The following is a 17,742-nucleotide window of genomic DNA, read 5'->3' on the forward strand; positions in this document are numbered from 1 at the left end:
TTACCCTTTTTTTCTTTATATCTGACACTTTTCTCTGTCTTTTACTGCCCTCCACACACCTTAAAATCTATCCCCATGGGTCCCAGAGACCATCTATGAACTGCTAATGGCTTGCTTTCTATACAAAGCACCGTTTCCTTTCTTTAGTCTTTCTCTCTTTATTTAGCTTATTTTTCAGTTTTCTTTTCTCTTTCACCTTTCCTATTCAGTAACAGATGACTCCTTTTTCTGATAAAAACTGTTCTCATGTATTACACAACCTCGTGACACACACACACACACACACACAGCACACTCCTATTTCACCATGGCTCTTCTCTCTTCTCCCTGCTTTGTTTTTTGGCATTGCTGCTGCTTCCTTGGCTAACTATAGAGGAATGGTTTAATCAAGGTGAGTGCCCCCCTCTTCAACCTTTCTCATTTTAGCTCTCTCCTCGTCTCCATCCTCTCCCTTTCTTCCCCCACCTCTTCCTCCTCCTCCTCCTCCTCCTCCACCTCCTCGTTCTTTCCCCCTGGCTGTAGAATATAGTTAGAAGTAGTTTTGGGTGTCCTCCAGAAACCTGAGAAAGTTCCAAGGACTTAAGAAAATCGGGGGTTTCATTCATTCCACACACATTCCCTTACCATACCTACCGACCGTAGCTCTGAGCATTATAGACTTCCACCTGTCCCAAACTCCTCAGTTTGTTAGAATTAGTTGGTTGGGTTTTTTTGTCAGTCCTCTAAGAAAGGTGAAAGGTAAAACGAGTGCTAAAACCGGTAAGTCAACAACAAATCTGTCTTTGTAGTGTTCTTAAGTGGAGCTTGACTAATCCAGCGAACCAGAGATGCTGAAATGGAAATTTACAACACACATCTATCCCCAAATTGAACTTTGGTATGAATTCTTTTAGACTCCAGATAAAATGAATCCTGACAGCTTTGAAGAACACCGCTAACAGTATCCAACTGGAACTCTTCACCCCTTTCTAGTACACTTAAGCATAAATGTCAAGCTCTGCTGCACACTCAGTTTTTTTATGCATTTGTTTGATCGTATGTGATTTGAAACTTCTGAGGATGTCAATAATTAAAGCTGAAACATACTTTATTAAAGCTGCCTGGATTGTGCGCTACAGTTTTCTATTATTTGGAACATTTAAGTGTGGAAAAAATATAGATGTAAATGATTCTTTACGGATTTGAATGTTTGGGCTTTTTGGGTCTTGCAGACTTTTTTTTTTTGATGCTTTCAGACAGCAGTGCTGGTTCTTTGTTTGCTGTGGTGGCAGCGAGGGAAAATTCTGACACCATGGCTACTAGCTCCCCATCTTACCAGCATCTTGTTTTGCAACACTAAAGCCTCATTCAGACATGGATTTCTGTGAATCTGACGCCTGGCTTCATGTCATTTTTTCATACAAATCGAGCATTTTCACTGTTTACAATCCTGCAGACATCTCTCTCTTAGCCTGTGTGCAAGGAGCATGCGAAGTCACAAACAGGCCCTGTGACAACTGCATTTACATTTCACTGGAGTCAAAGCTGGCCAAGCTTTTTCCATGTGTAGTAAAAGTCATGTGACCTTTCACGCTTGGATGAAGCCATGATGTCACTTTTTCTTGTTTAGCCAATGAAATAAAAGCCATCTTGACTTATAAATGTGAAACACTTTATAAAGGGCCAAGCTTGAAATATAGAAATAAAATTTTCCATTGACTTACATTTAGAATATTTTTTATAAACTTTTCTTTAAATAAATCATATATAACTGTTTGGAGGAGACAACTAACACTAACTTTATTTGTTCAAAAAAAATCCTCTATCCTTGAACCTGGATTTAGACGACTGATGTAAATTATTTCCTGAAGGGAAGCAGTTTAGCTTGCAGGGAGCGTTTGTACATGTCATGTTGCTACATCTCTGTACTGTGTGTACATTTAAACACTTGTGCGTTATTTGTTGTTTGAGATGCATTTTCTGCCCCTACGGTCCAAAGATTTTGACATCATCCTCAGCATAACCCTGGGGTCTCTTTTCAATATCCAGTTGTCTGACACTGACGTCCTCGTTTCCTTCCTCTCCTCCAGGCAGAAAAAACGGTGAGAATGACAAAAGCTACGACACATTGGATCTGCCTAAGCGCACAGAGCCATCAAAAGGTAGGCCTTTGTGAGCAAAACATTTTAACGCTAAATCTATATAGAACATCTCATCTAGTGAGTGAGTGGTTGGGTTGGGTGGGGGCAAGTCGTTTCTGTGGTGGTCAACAAGAGTGTGGGAGGCCTTTGAGTGAGAAAGAGGCTCTCGGCTAGCTGGCTGTTGAGCTAGCTTTGTTTGATGGTTTTGTGCCTCCAGTGGGACGGTTGATTGTTTGCAGCTTGTGAGAGCATCAGTTCTGTAAGCCCTTTTCTTTGTTAAATGCTGTGACAATGCACTGAGGCACAACAGGCAATAAACAGCCTCTGACTGTATACGGAGCTCTACCAAGTTTGCAGCTGAAAATCATCTTTTGTTAAATATGTTGAATTGCTCTGTGCTCAAAGTTGTTTCTGACAGTGCACCTTAGGAGTGGATGGACAGCATCTTCTTTTACATCATGTATGTTCAGTATGGGTGCTGTTGTTATAGCAACGTGGCTCAAGTCTCACGATGTCATTTGTGTGTGACACAGCATGAGGTGATGGTAAGCCGATGGGTGCACCGTGTTGTTGGACCACGGTGCAGGTGTGTGTCTAACCATTTCATTTCTCATAGAAATGGCGCATTACTGATCATCTGGCAGCCACAGGTCATGAAGGAAACATGTGTATTCCCTATCCAGTTGTAGGTGGTGGCAGTTGCTCTGAAACTGATTGCTAAAGCATCAGTCAACAAGCCTACAGACCACACTGTGATCCCCTGGCAACTGCTGGTTGCATTCCAGGACTGGTTTGGCAAGTGGTTTCTGAAGGTTGCTGTCAGTCTCTTGTGTGAAACTGGGGTTCAGGAAGTCACCAACCAGTGTCAAGTCTTGTGTGAGTGAAGTCTAAAGCTCACAAATTTAAACAGTAAACACAGGTGTAGCAGCTCTGCCAGGTAATTTAATTTAAAAAAAAATCTTGGCTCTGACCAGTAACTTCCCAGAGTTTTTTCTGGTTCTGGTTTTAAAAAAACAAAAACACTTAGGTCCTCCTGAACGTTTCAGTTTTCAAAGGTTTTTTTTAAGCTTTTATTGTTTGTGCCATCACGATATAATGACTTAATTAGCAACTGCTGAGGTGCTGACCATCTCTCTGCAATGTTAATCATGTTAATCATTCATGATAAGCCACATTGTTTACAGCAAACTTTCTGCTAATACAGTTGCCAAGTATTTACACAGTGGAAAAGTAACAAGCTGGCATGTCATAACTTCCTGATTTAGGTTGACTACGTTCAAAAGATTAGGAAAGTCGACCCTACCCTTACCCAAAGGATTTCTTTTCACATAATAACTAGAAGCCACATTGTTTCCACCCTGGAGTATTGTAGAAAATGTTTGTCAGCAACACACAAAGCTTGAGTATGAGATGTCTTTAGCTGTTGCTTGAGAACTTGAGTCAGTGTGGTTACTGGGAAAACATGGTTGTTTGAGGCCTTAATTTCAGTCTGTGAATTCACAAACTGATTATTATTTATTGATCATAGTCAAATATTAAAAGACTCTTATTCTCTCTCCTCTGTTAATAATAATAATAATGGATTGCGTTTATATAGCGCTTTTCGGGGCCCTCAAAGCGCTTTACAATTCCACTATTCATTCACTCTCACATTCACACACTGGTGAAGGCAAGCTACAGTTGTAGCCACAGCTGCCCTGGGGCAGACTGACAGTTTGTTGTCTAATGCATTGTACAAACAGACATGATGTTAGGTAACATTGCAGGGGGCATCATTCCCAGATTTGACATGTGGTTCATGCAGTAGATTGTGTGTGCGTGCGTGCGTGCGTGCGTGCAGGCAGGCATAGCCTCTCTGCTGTTGGTATTTGGCAGTAACAGGCAGTTGACTGTCATAAAAGCAAATTAGCCTGCAGTACAAACCTCATCGAGTTAGGAGAAAGATGTATATTTGCTCATGTGTATGTCAGTACAGTACATTACTCTGCGGTAAAGTGTCCGTGGTGTCTGTGGAATTCGCATGCCCTTGTTAAACACCCCTGTGTGGTATTAACACATCAGCACCTTCATTACCAACCACTTAACTTACTGCAGGAACCTTTGGAGGGACCAGCATCTAAAATAAAGTTTGTGTAAATTGATTTATTCCCTTGAAAGTCACCGCTCTGCAGCTGTACTTTCTCAGAGTTCAGCAACTTTGGGTGTGGGGCTTGCTGTGCTGATTGACTGACATTGCACCCTGTCTATCTCTGCTACCTCACAGACAATTCTGGTAAAAAGCTTGCAAAAATTCACCACAGTTGTGTGTATCTTTGGCAAGTTTCCTCTGCCAAAGTGGTTGTATCCTGCAGAGTGCCGTCTCGCTGCTCAGTTTTACCTGTCACAACATCGGCAAATTACTTTATCTAATGTACTCCGATGCTTGAACAGTGAAAATGCAGACAACCATTGTTCTCAAGGCACCTTTTAGTTACATTAAAAAGTTTTTGTAAGTAGAAGCTTTGGGTACTTTGGATAGAAATGTGGCTAATGTCTAGTGGCAGGCACTCAAAGTCCATATCACTTCCTGATTGACTGTTAATTAGCCACATCAACACGTCAAAGTGGGCCCTCGTTAAACTAGATCACAATTAATTGCTGTGCTTTTCCAAGTTAAGCAGATTTTGCCTTTTTTTTAAAATCGCTCCTAAAGTAAAGGAAAGTAGATGAGCTACAAGGATAATAATTAATATTTTCCACTGGCTGGGTTTTCATGGGTAAAAGCCAAGCTGCCACACTGCAGCTGAGGATCTATAGCAGCTAGGCTGGTGCTGCGATTGCATTACACAGTGTGGAAACAACTCCCGTCAGAGTTTAGACTCCAGAGAAAGCAATTATCGTTATAGGCCTAAATGTCATGCACAGTTGAGATGAGTGTATGGGTTCGTGTTGTAGAGAGCGGCCCCGGCATTTTCTTGCTCGCAGACAGACAAATCATATTTGACATTTATTAGCTCAACACACAGCAGAATAACAACAGTGAGATGCATGGATAATAAGCTTAATCACCAGAGAAAAACCCACAATGTCTTTTAAAGCACATTTATCACTTTTTCTTCACTGGGAAACATCAGGGATGGACGCGCTTGCTACTGAAACACTGTAAAAGTCCTCTGGGTGCCTTGTTTGTTTTTTCTGTGAAAATGTGTATTTGTGTGATTGGGGCACATACTCCACTACCCGCCTCCTCCACCACCACCACCACCATCACATCCGCTGGTCACCTGGGGGGCGTTTGCAATGAGGGAGCGAGAGCAGCTCCCAAGGCTGAGGGAGATATGGGAGATTACATGTGTATCCCAGTCCTGATCTGATGTCAGGCAGGGAGAGGTCAATGCAGGGAGCATGCTGGACCTGGCAGTGGGCAATGATTAATCTTGTTTATGTGTGGATGTGTGCGTGTGTGTGTATGCTGGAAAAGAAGAAAAGACGAGACAAGAGAGCAAGGGCTCTGTGGGCATTTTATTTTGACAGCGGTTGTGATTAGAGGGCTGTCTGATGCATGTTTTCAGTCAACTTTTTGAAGATACTAAGAGCTTCAGATGTGAATAAGTAACACAACATGCCCGACACTGACTAATAGCAGTTAAATGCTGTACTTTGTGTGTCTGCTAAGTTGTTGCTGGGCAGTCAGAGTACATCAGGTTTTTCCAAAATTGTTCTGTGAAAGCAGATGGCCGATATAACAGAGACCTGAGCTACGAAGCAGGATTTGAGCTTAACTATGTAACTTTAGGATTATTATGAAGACAGTTCACTTCTTACCAGGGTATATTACCATGATAACGTACGGTGTAGACCTAGCCTGTGTGGGAACAGGTTATTTTTCAGATTATGGTTCAATAAGCCGATATCACAGTCCAATGATAATTTGAATCTCTGAAAAATAGTCCTCTGATCTGTGTGCACAGATACTACAAGGGTCTGTAGTTTTTCAGTAGCATCTAAAGGCTGTTAAACACCACCAGGGCTGAAAGGATAAAAACTAAAACTGTGTCACATTAAAACAATAATTTAACAAAAAATCCAGTTTGTGACCTTTTATAAGATTGAATGATTTAGTTTCTTGAAAACAAAAGTGAAAAGTTGTGTAATACCTGTAGGAAGTTTTCCCACTGCAAAAGTCCAAGGCTGTAGTTCCAGCATTGGTGTCATTTGACTACAACTTTATGTACTGTGAGCACTGGAAGAGAAATAATGTAGTTCAGGGATTAGAAATAGCTGCTGTGTAAAGTATGGCTTATAAAATAATGTTATATAAATGTCAGCATGACTGAAGGTCGGAGTTATTTATCCCGTCATTAGAGAAGTCCAAAGTTACTGGGGAGGGGAGTTGTAACAAAAGTGATTAATAATTGTGAAAAGACCCTTTCCATTAAAGAGCCTGTGAGTGTGGCAGCCCCTGAGATGATGAAACATTTTCCCAGCAGTTAATTGAAACCACAGCGTTTACCCTTAGATTGGAAAAAGGTCAGGAGAGGAGAAGGAGGTGGGAGAAAGGAAAAGATGTGAAAGGGTTTATGCAGTTAACTTATAGATCATACTTAATCAATTCTAAAGCATTAAAAGGTTTATGATCAGCCGACTCCTTAGCACAAAGTCCGTGTGATGTCCTGTTGTGCCGATTTGCAGCTGTGTGAGAATAGCACATGTGTGCTGCATACGAGCAAGGACGATTGTTCCAATAATAATGTTCCAATTTGGTTTTTCCAACATATGTGAAAGTGGCTTAAGAGTGGTGAGGGGGGAAAAACCTGAATGGAATCTTGTTTCTTCCTGATTTCTTCCAGCCTGAATAAAATATTGAAAGGACAGAGAAACAGTTGTTAGCTTTCCTTTGAGGAAACACTGTATCTAATTAATTAGACCTTACATTTGGTACAGTCTTCATATGTTTCCCTTTATCTGTGCTCTTATGCTTTACTGTCAGAGTACTCTCATGATGCAGGAGGGTGGAAAGCGCCTCACACAGCTGAGGATGTATTTGTGTTTTCAGTGAGCCAGAGCATCCAAAGTGTACGAGTACAAGAGTTCAGATCATAGCCAAACCAGGACTAAGAGCGTTTTACCTTGAGACATAAAAAAAAAACAAGCTTCAGCCTTTAAAAATCGACCAACTGCTCGCTCAGCTAATAAAAGATTTTTTTTCCCCCAAGTGAATTAAGATAACTTTATTTGTGGCCTGCAGTAAAATCATTCTTACACATGCCTCCGACCACAAATGCATATATTATCAGTGGGATCAGATTGCAGAATGGAAAAGCTTTAAACTCAATATCATTATGGGCACTTTAAGATGAAGACTGTGTACTTACAGCAGTCATGGGGGGAGTCCTAAAGATCCCATACTTGCCAGTGCATGTCAGAGAACAAACCAAACCTTAAAGTCCTAGCACTAATACGCCCAGAGGGTCAATCAGCCCCTCAGAGAAACTCAGGAGAGTCTTCTCCAGTCATGACATCCCAGTGTTTTTGAGACCCAGCCAAGACTCGGCTGTACATCTGCATCTAAAGGTCAAAGGTCACTCTTTCAAGGATGCCAATATTCACATTTTGGACAGAGAAGACAGATGGTTTGAAAGAGGAGTGAAAGAAGCCATCTATGTCCACTGTGAATGACCATATTTGAACAGAGGGCGGGGCTTACGACACCAACCGTCTGCCATCTATAATCCAGATTCGAGATCCCTTCCCAGACGCCTTAACGCCCACTCACATCTTGGGTCATTTGTTCTCAATAAGTCACATGATAGAGTGCGGAAAGGTGTCAAACCTTGGCTGACTATGACCCACACCCGTTTTCACACCTTGGCTGTGTGATCAGGGAGAGGAACAATAGGGGGTCCATGACCCTCTTTGGCTACGTCCACACGAATGTGTTTTCATTTGAAAACGCATCGTTTTCGCTCCGTTTTGGCTTCCCATCCACACTGAGACGGTGTTTTACCTGAAGGAAAACGCAGCGTTTTGAAAACGCTCTGGAAAACGAATACATTTGAAGATGGTGCTTTTGCGTCGCAGTGTGGACAGCAAAAACTGAGACTTTCGAAAACAATGACGCATTTTAGTCATGTGATGCAGTCATGTGACCAATTAAACAAAGATAGCGGAGGGCATTATACAGCAGTTGTTTTGTTTGCTTTGACAGCCCTATTAAAGATTAATCAGTCTGTACGTGCTTCACATAGCTTTTCTTCAAATTCTTTAATTCTCACTCACTTTTTGCACTTTGTACTTTTGTGTTACTCGCAGCAACAACTCCACCTCATTGTCAGTCCATTTAAAAAAACTCGGTGCTTTTCCTCAACATTTTGCCGCGACGTTTCAAAGAGCCGGAAAGTAAATAAACAGCAGACAGAAATGAGGCAGGCTGAATCTTCTTGCGTTTCACGCATGCGCAGTACTGGAACGTAAGCGTTTTTGGCCATTTCAATGTGGATGCACAACTCTGTGAAAACGACTGAAAATGCTAGTGTGGACGCGGAGTGTTTTCAAACGAAAACGCCGTTTTCAAATCTATCCAGGCTAGGGTGGACGTAGCCTTTGAGACACTCCCAATAGGACTCTCCGCCGATTGCTCTTAGACCTGAAGAAGCTTGTTGGATGAGAGGTGAAACATCTTCCAGAAACTTAAAGAAGTCCACACGTCTTTCTTTCCAAGCTCCTTAGACCAGCGTTTTTTTATTGAAGCGACGATTCCCATGAATAATATAGAGACTTCCATCTCGCCAGATCGTCTTCCATTTTCTTTAAAAGTGCAATGTAGTTTAGTTTATTTAATTATGCAACCCTAGGAGAAACATTAATACCTAAATATTAATATTGCATGTTCTCCCCGTGTTTGCGTGGGTTCTCTCCGGGTACTCCGGCTTCCTCCCACTGTCCAAAGACATGCACTTAGTGGGGTTAGGTTAATTGGTTAATCCAAATTGCCCATAGGTGTGAATGTGCGAGTGAATATGAGTGCGAATCGTTGTCTGTCTCTGTGTGTTGGCCCTGCGACAGACTGGCGACCTGTCCAGGGTGTACCCTGCCTCTCGCCCTATGACAGCTGGGATAGGCTCCAGCGCCCCCCGTGACCCTGAAAAGGATAAGCGGAAGCGGATGGATGGATGGATGGATATTTAATATTTCCAGATTGCAATAGGGTAGAAGAAGAATTATGGAAGGAGCAATTAAACAGAAGAACTGCAGATTTTAACCAGTTCATCAAATAATCTTAAACTCTTAAGAAAGAGTTTATTAGTGTAATTACCTCAGAGGGAGTGTTTTGTGAATGCTGGAGAAAGCCTCTTAATTATTCTTTCTTTTTACCATCTCTGTTTTTATAGTGCAGACAGAGTTGTAAAATGTGGGCACTCTGCTAATGATCAGAGGTGGAAAGTAACGAATTACATTTACTTGCGTTACTGTAATTGAGTAGTTTTTTTGTGTATTTGTACTTTTTAAAGTCATTTTTCAAGTCTGTAATTTTACTTTTACTTAAGTATATTTTTTAAAAAGTATTGTAGTTCGCTACGTTTTCAATCACACCCGTTACTGAGTAAATTAAAAATAAAAAAAACATTGCGCTTCGGAAATACTGCAGGGAATGATGGGTAGTAGAACAAATTGGCGCTAAGGTCACGTTAAAGATGGAGTCTGACATCGGTGTTACGGATCCAGTGAAAAAAGAAGCCCCGTCGAATTCTGCTGACCCTGAACTGGAAGAAACGGATGTGAACCCCTGGCTGTATTTAAGGGACCATTTCAGCTTCAAGTGCAAGAAAGGCAACAGCTTTATTATGCAGTGTAAGCTGTGTTTGCCCAGAGAGACCGAGTTAGCAGCTTTTAAAAATTCCACATCAAACCTGCGCAAGCATGTAGAGGTAAGTTAAATACAACTCGTACCATTATGGTAGCAAAAAGGCTGTGCTCAAATTAATCACATTAATTTAAGACATCTGTGAAGAACACAGATAACGTTGGTTGGTACTAGCAACTTGCTGTAATCGGGCACGTTGCTGTCCACGCAACTTACATTTTTTTTACTGGGTTGGTAAATTGCCAAAAGAAAATGTGTTTACCTACGTTTTTCCTGTTTGTTAATAATAATAATTTATTTAAAAAAATAGTTAAATTAAAGACAGAAGCGGCTACTTTCTTACTTAACCCACATATGTTCACACTGCAGGCAAAAGAATAACAGAGCGCTCACTTACCTTAGATTAGTCAAAGACAGCTGACTTCTGTTACTTGTTAATTAGCACTTGCAACCTCCCGTTAACTAGGCTGTTACTGTCCAATAAAAAAAAAACCACGAGGTATTTTGGTATAATTTACCAGCGGTGGCTATGTAATGCATTGATGTCTTATTAGGGACGTCAAAAAACTTTCTCTCAAACTTAACACTGGCCTGCCTGCCTCAGCTGCCTTCGAGCGTCTCTTTAGCTGTGCTGGACTACTGTTCACTGCAAAGTGAGCAAGGATGAACTCTACTAACATGGAAAATCAACTGCTCCTCAAAATTAACAGGAAGTTCAGAGAGTAACACTCTAGGATGGATACAAAGGAACTTTAATCTAGAGGTACAGTAGGGCAGGGCCAAGTTTAAAAAATGAAAAAACATTTTTAAAGCAGCTGCCGTTCAGTTCAGGACTTGTTCTCTTATTTGACAGTTTAGAACACATTCTCATGTGAAAGAATGATATGGTTTTGTATTGAAAACACTGTGATACCTGACAGTTTGGTTGATTGGTTTGGTGACCATTATCCATTTTCATGTATAGACTTGCAGTTTAACTGCCACTGCACTTTAATTTGTAAAGTTTTTCTTTTCACTAAAAAAGAACTACTTTGAGATTTATATCCCACTGTCTTTTTTTTTGCGCTACTCAGAAGCGGCTGTCCTCCTGCTGACAGAAAAGTAACTATGTAACTTTTACTCTGAGTACATTCTAAATGAGCTACTTTTTACTTTTACTTGAGTACATTTTTAGACAGGTAATTTTACTTGTACTTGAGTAAAATTTCAGCAAAGTAATAGTACTTTTACTTGAGTAAAATATTTTAGTACTCTTTCCACCTCTGCTAATGATTAAATATTAATTAGATTAAACTGATATACTGAAGTGAGTGAAAATATCATTACTTTTGTATGCACTTGGCCATATACTACTAAATTTAAAAAAAAAATATGACCCGAGCAGGGTCTCCACCAGCAGTTTGACTGGTAGCGGGGCATTTTAACATTGCCCTCAATTAATTTAGCACCAGTACCCTTCTGTAACGCTAATTGTGAGCCACACATGGAACAACAGAGCTTTGGTTTAGGTGCATCTCTGCACTCACCATGGGTGACAAGTGAGACAGAGAAAGATGTCAAGGTGTTTATATATAACAGCGAGAGAGCAATGAGAAGCAGTTAACGCTGTTCCCAAAAACCTTCTAGCCTGTTATAGTCACTAATTAGTAGAGATAAGTGGACAGATATCAGCTCTCTAACGTTTGCTTTGTTGTTTTGTCCTTTTTAAAGTGTCTTTGTGGGTTTTTCAAGCTGTTTTAGCCCAAGCAGACCTGGGCTAATAACACCAGGGCAGAAACTCTGCAATCATTGCGACTTATGAAAAGACCGAGATAATTCTTTCTGCAGAAAAATGATCAATAGTTAAAACCCTAATACCCTTTTACTGCTATACTACTTGTATGTTTTCATATGAGGAAATGGTTGGAAACTTGGTGGATGTGTTTGATGTGTCAGTGCTAATTCCCACCATGATGAATCTTTTTGGTAATCTGTGTCTAATTTCAAGGGAAGCTTTTTGATCCAAACTGCTTTAAGTATAGCTAATTAGTCATATCTTGACATAAGGGCAATGTGACGGAGCAATAAAGACATTGGGTTTGAAAAGCTTCAGCGCTTTCCATGTCTGCCCTTTTGCGCTCTCCATTTCTCTTTCCACCTCCAGTACTAATTCTCATTTGTCTTGCTCTCTGCCACTTTGGTGCTCTCTCCATCCATGAGAGATTTATTGCACTCCTCTCGTCGCGCAAACCCACAACCCTCGTCTCTCAACCAGCAGCTGAGAAAACACCCGCGTTTACAAAGACGACAACTGTGTAACATGCATCACTGTTTTTTTGTTGTTTTATTTTTTTGTTTTTCTAGCAAGCCAAGCATTTAATTTGCGGAGAAGTCTTAGCATTGACAAACAACACTAGTGTGAGCTGTTATTTATTGTATTCTGTAACCCACTTTGATATTAACCCACTGGGGATCTCTATTTGTAGTGTAATGAACACTGACTGTTTTGCTGTCGGAGTCATCTCTGTCTCTGATGCGCCTTAGCTCTTGATGTCGGAAAAGTCAGGGGCTCAATTGAGTTAGAGAAAATAGAGCTCCACTTTGATTGTTTGTCTCTGGTGTTGTCACCTCACATGGAGGAGAAATATTTCACTTAATGGCTCTGTGGCAAGAATCTGATTCTTTTAATCCTCCCTGCTATATCTCTCTTTATGGCTTCAAGTGATGGAGGAAAAGGAAAAAAACAGCCACTTGCCCAAAGGCTTGATGAACATCCTGCCTCAGCAGGGAAATGTGATAAAGCAGATCCATTTTTCAAAATAAGGAATCTTTGCGTCATTACCCTGCTGGCAAGTCTACTTCAGATAAACACAATTCTAGTCAGGAGGAAAAGTTTAGCCTACAATAAACACCTCACCATCTCCCAAATTCCGAGCAGTGGTACCAAGTAGAAGCTCTCTATTTTCATGCCTTTGGAATTTAACACCTCCATAACGAATACTGACTCCTAGCCTCGCTGTCTTCATGCTAGCCCGCAACCAGCTGACTGCAGTGAATCACTTGCCCCTATGTTAACCACAAAAACGCACCACTCGCTTGTTCCAATTGCCACCCTGCTCCATCTCCTCTCCTGGCGCTACATTTTGCTGCCAGGTGAGACCTCTAATAGTGATGGCTACGTCACGACCATCTAATCCAGACATGCAGATGGAAAACAAAGCGTGTATATAAGCATATAATGCTTGCACAGACACATGGCCGATGCACAATCACACATACTTTCTCACCCTCAGCTTATTGGCTGTCTTGACACAAAGCATCCACTCCGCACAGTGTTGGTTCCAGACTGTCTGGCACCTTGTATCACTCTCTGTCTCTCTGTAGCCGCTGTCGTTGCATTTCTCTTGGCATTACACCTTCCTTGTGCCAAATTCCCAATGTGTTGTGTGTCCTTATTATAGTGGATGCAGCCATGTCCAGAGGAAGGTCTACCCTGCTCTAAGAAAAGGACGATTGACTCAGATCGGTTTTATATTTCTGTTCCCTTGCTGTCACAACAGTCAGATGAGACAAAACTAAATTGGATGCAAACAAACAAAACCCCAAAACAGATATTATAACACAGGAGACTTTATATTTACATGGAGTATAACTAAACAAACGAATCCTGGAACCAAACATTAGTCATAATCATGCTCTTCAAGCATTTTCTTTTAAACTGTGTCTATCACTAACATAAATTTGTGGCAACAAGAGATAAGTGATGCCTTTACATAAAGACACAGATCTTACTACCCGTTTACACTTTGTATGTCCATAGGTGATTAAATAGCTGTAAGAGCAAAAAGACAGGCAAAAAGCATTTGAAACAGAAATCAGACACATTGTATCCCAATGTTAAAAGGTGTGAAACTTTCCCCCGTTCCTGGTTTGATAAGTAATATCTGTTGGTAAGAGCCCTGTGAAAGTATATGCTGGGAAGTATTTCCCACTACACTAATAAACTCATTACAGTGACATGATTCTCCCCGTGAGGTTATGGAGTTTTGTATTGTGTTATGTGATCCTTGCAACCACTAAATTAGATGACACCAATGCCAACTTTGGGCTTTTGTTACATTGTATCCTTCCCACGTGCTTTTGTTAACAGTGTAATTGCCGGTAAGTTAGCTGAACTATATTTTAGACAATAACAAACAGCTTCATATATCACGATCATTAGACCCTGCCATGATTTCCATTGAGTGAGAAAAAGCAGTGTGCAACACCCAATGAGGGTTCTCTCTTTGAGGTTCTGGCATAGGTAATAGTGAGTAGTTAATGTTTGTTTTTGTTTAATGGAACTTTCTGTGTATTTAGATGCCAACAGATTTGTGATTTTCACCAATTTGTTGCAGTTAATTGTTGTATTCTCACAAACAGATTGCATGTAATTGGCAATTTCATCCCATTAAGCCAAACTGATACCAAACTGACAGCAGACTGAGACTCCATCTTATTGGCTTTTTATTATCACCCTGACAATGGAAACAGCAGTTTCATTTATAAGGCACGTGCATAAAGTCACTTAAACTTAAAGTCAACGAGCTTAACGCAGAAGATAAATACAAAAAAACTGTGGAGGTGCAGAATGTCTTAAGACTATGAAAACCTGTATCCTCAGAACCTGTTAGATGTGCCAGACCTTAACTGATGAATAACTTCTTCTACACTGAAATGTTTTGGGAGATTGAGGATTGGCTAATTTTAATGACACACCAAAGTCACTTTCCAATTCAATTCAATTCAATTTTATTTCAGTTCAATATAATTTTATTTATATAGCACCAAATCACAGCAACAGTCACCTCAAGGCACTTTATATTGTAAGGTAGACCCTAAAATAATGCATACAGAGAAAAACCCAACAATCACATGACCCCCTGTGAGCAAGCTCTTTGGCGACAGTGGGAAGGAAAAACTCCCTTTTAAGAGGAAGAAACCTCCAGCAGAACCAGGCTCTGAGACTGTGAGAATGGCAACTGATTGCAAGTAGTTGGCCTCTGTGTTCAGAGTAGCCATTTCAAACCACGCTTGCAATAATTCTGGTTGTGCCACGAGTATTTTCCCGAGTGTGACTGTAGCAGAACTAGTCTAATATAACATTTAAATGTAATTGATTTGGAATGGAGAAATCCCTTCCCATCCTTCTTCCACTGATTCTTGCTGGAAGAAGTCAGTCCACAATACTTCCAGGCAGGGGCAGATGTATTCCTTCTTATTTAGAAGTTGCTTTTGTTCCTTTGTTTTGTCACCATCTTTCACAGCTCACTGAGCTCAGCTGCTTTTTCCACCAGTAGAGACTGCCCTCTACTGGTGTGAGCTATGCTATAATACATTGCCTAAATACAATATTTATGAGTACTATATGAGTTAATGAGAAAGCATTTAATACCATTGAAAACTACTGTCTGGATTTGTAAATGACCTGGTATATTGTAATGCCATGATGGGTGATGGTGGAAGAGCAAATCAGCCAAAGGTTTGTGGTGTTTGAGCGTTAAATTTATAGTGAAATTACCATTGTAGTACCATAATTTGCTTGTATACCAACATATTAAAAAAGAAATATTATAAAAGCTTACCCAGATGCTAATATTTTTTCCACACGCCCACTTCCCACCTTGCTGAGATTAAATCTGATTCCCTATCTGCCACACCAGCTGTTTGGAGTGTCATCTGCTGAGCACACTCAGCCACCTACAGCTAACTTGACACTCCCTGTCTTCCAGTTTTGCCTTTGTTGCTGCTAATAAAACACATAGGAAAAAGGACTAATTATAAGAATAGCCAGCGGCTCCGAGCTGACATTTTGGCTACTGCGACTCCCGCTTCAACTACTCAGTGATGAAAAGGAGTGATAATAAGGCACGGAGTGAAAAACAAATGAGGGGAGCAAGAGGTTTATGTAAGTGGGACCACCGTGTGTCTTGTTGGAAATACAAAGAGGTTTACATAATAATGCTATTCCTAGGAGAGCTCATAGAGAGTGACTGTGCTACACATCATTAGTGGAGTGAAGTCCTTGAAGATTATTATGTGTTTGTGTGTGTTCATGCATGGCAGCATTTATCCACCTGCGTTTGGCAGAGAACAGTGGGGCATCTCTAATTCCCAGCACTTCTCCAGTAGCAGTGCATTAACATAACAGCTCTAACTTTGTTTCCTATTCAAAAACCCTCAGTGCCCTCTGTCTCCTCCTACTGTGCTCTGTGAAACTCCTGTGCCAGGAATTCACAGTAGCCGGCAACATCAGGCTCTTCAGATGATTAACCATGTCATTCTCCTCCCACATCTCCCCAAACCTGAGCAGTTGGAGTAAAGTGATAATTATGAGACAAGAATTGTTCCAGGAAAGTAGGAGGAAGCACTGTGAGATTTAGTTGCCAATTGGAGCCTTTGTTTGGCCCCTGTTCAAGACACAAGAGTGCTGCTTCCTGTTTCTGTGAGAGACGCTTTAATCTAATTAAAAGCAGATTAATGGCGTACTGACTGGCTTCGCTGGAGCTACAACAGAGGCTTAGTGAAGAGAAAAAAGCGCCTCCCTTCAGAATTTGCCACTGTCCTGTTACCTGTTAAATATCGTCCGTAAACAATCCAGACTGTTGTAAACAGGAGCGCCTAAATGCACCCTAAGGACTGCTGTCTTCGTGTACAATTGAATGCGAGGGTCATGGGCACTGGCAGGCGTCCAATCAAACTGTCCCTCCAGTGAGGTTTTACTTGCAGTCTGGCTTATGCCGTGCGTCAGGACGGCTCTATGTCTCAGATTACATTGTGGCATTTAAATGATGCTTTCATCAAACACGGCATAAAGAATTGTATTCTCCTTTCGAACGAGTAAACAGAAGAATAGAACGGGTCAAGGTCTCAGAGCTTTAACAATGTTCCTGGTCCTACATAACAGCCGTAAAAGAGAAGAGAAGAAGAAAGGGTAGTATAAGGGAAAAGTTTCTGTATAAAGCGAGAAGACTGAGCGCGTAGAGGGCAACTTGAAAATCTTTTTGGTTTCTTAGCATTCATAGTCAGTGTGTTTGACTGGTCTATAATCAGGAGCATTTTGGATTTTAATGCGCGTGTGATTTGGTGATGGGCTCGTTTAAGCTGACGGGAGTAAATCATCTCATCCTCACTGCCTTTCATTTGACTCTTATAAGCACACGCAAATCCTAATTCATACAGCTGTCCAAAAAAGGGAGAAAAAACAGCAGCACTGCTTATTGACACACACAAATATACTGTCAAACTCTCCCTCAGTCTTTCTCTGTCTCACACACACACACACACACACGAAGATACGCATGCACTTGCAAAGGACAATGCACCTCACACTTGAGCATAAGGTGATGTTAACTAATAAAGGTGGTGTTATCAGGGTGTTTCGGGAGAGAATATATTAGCTAAGAAAATTGACCACAGCATCATCTGTGCTTGGGTGAAGCTGAAAGGAGCGCTAAATGAGAAATGACTGCTGACACTAACCTAGAGTGGAAATCCCTCCACCACCAAACACCATCATCATGCATTACAAACTCTGCTCTATTGTAAAGCAATTCCTCTACAATGAAGCAGCTTTTCTACTCTTGGCTCTGCGTGATGCCATTGAGAATAGATATGCTTTACATAACTACACATAACAAATATTTATGTTTCATGTTCTCATTAAATTTATTTCATCAAATCACCAAACACTGGTGTCGATGCTGGTCTTAAAATCCTATACTGGTCAGGCTCTAAAAATGAGCTGAGGGTTTTGCACAA

The 17,742-nt window shown here is 40.9% G+C and overlaps 1 protein-coding gene across 13 annotated transcripts in view; it reads left to right on the forward strand.

The window, feature by feature from the left end:
- Nucleotides 1-17,742, forward strand: part of arvcfb (ARVCF delta catenin family member b) — a 257,350-nt gene that overhangs the window by 209,703 nt on the left and 29,905 nt on the right. For 10 of the 13 annotated variants that reach the window (XM_084945743.1, XM_084945736.1, XM_084945734.1 and 7 more), the window contains 2 exons: nt 374-391; nt 2,070-2,141. The exons of 1 other annotated variant lie outside the window; for it this stretch is intronic. In XM_084945743.1, the coding sequence (XP_084801869.1) occupies nt 374-391; nt 2,070-2,141 (90 nt within the window). The remainder of the gene's footprint in view (nt 1-373; nt 392-2,069; nt 2,142-17,742) is intronic. 2 more of the 13 variants (XM_084945737.1, XM_084945739.1) reach the window with 1 other exon arrangement.

Source organism: Perissodus microlepis, chromosome 12, assembly GCF_051167445.1.
Source record: "Perissodus microlepis isolate ML-2025 ecotype Zambia chromosome 12, ASM5116744v1, whole genome shotgun sequence".
NCBI classification, from domain to species: Eukaryota; Metazoa; Chordata; class Actinopteri; order Cichliformes; family Cichlidae; genus Perissodus; species Perissodus microlepis.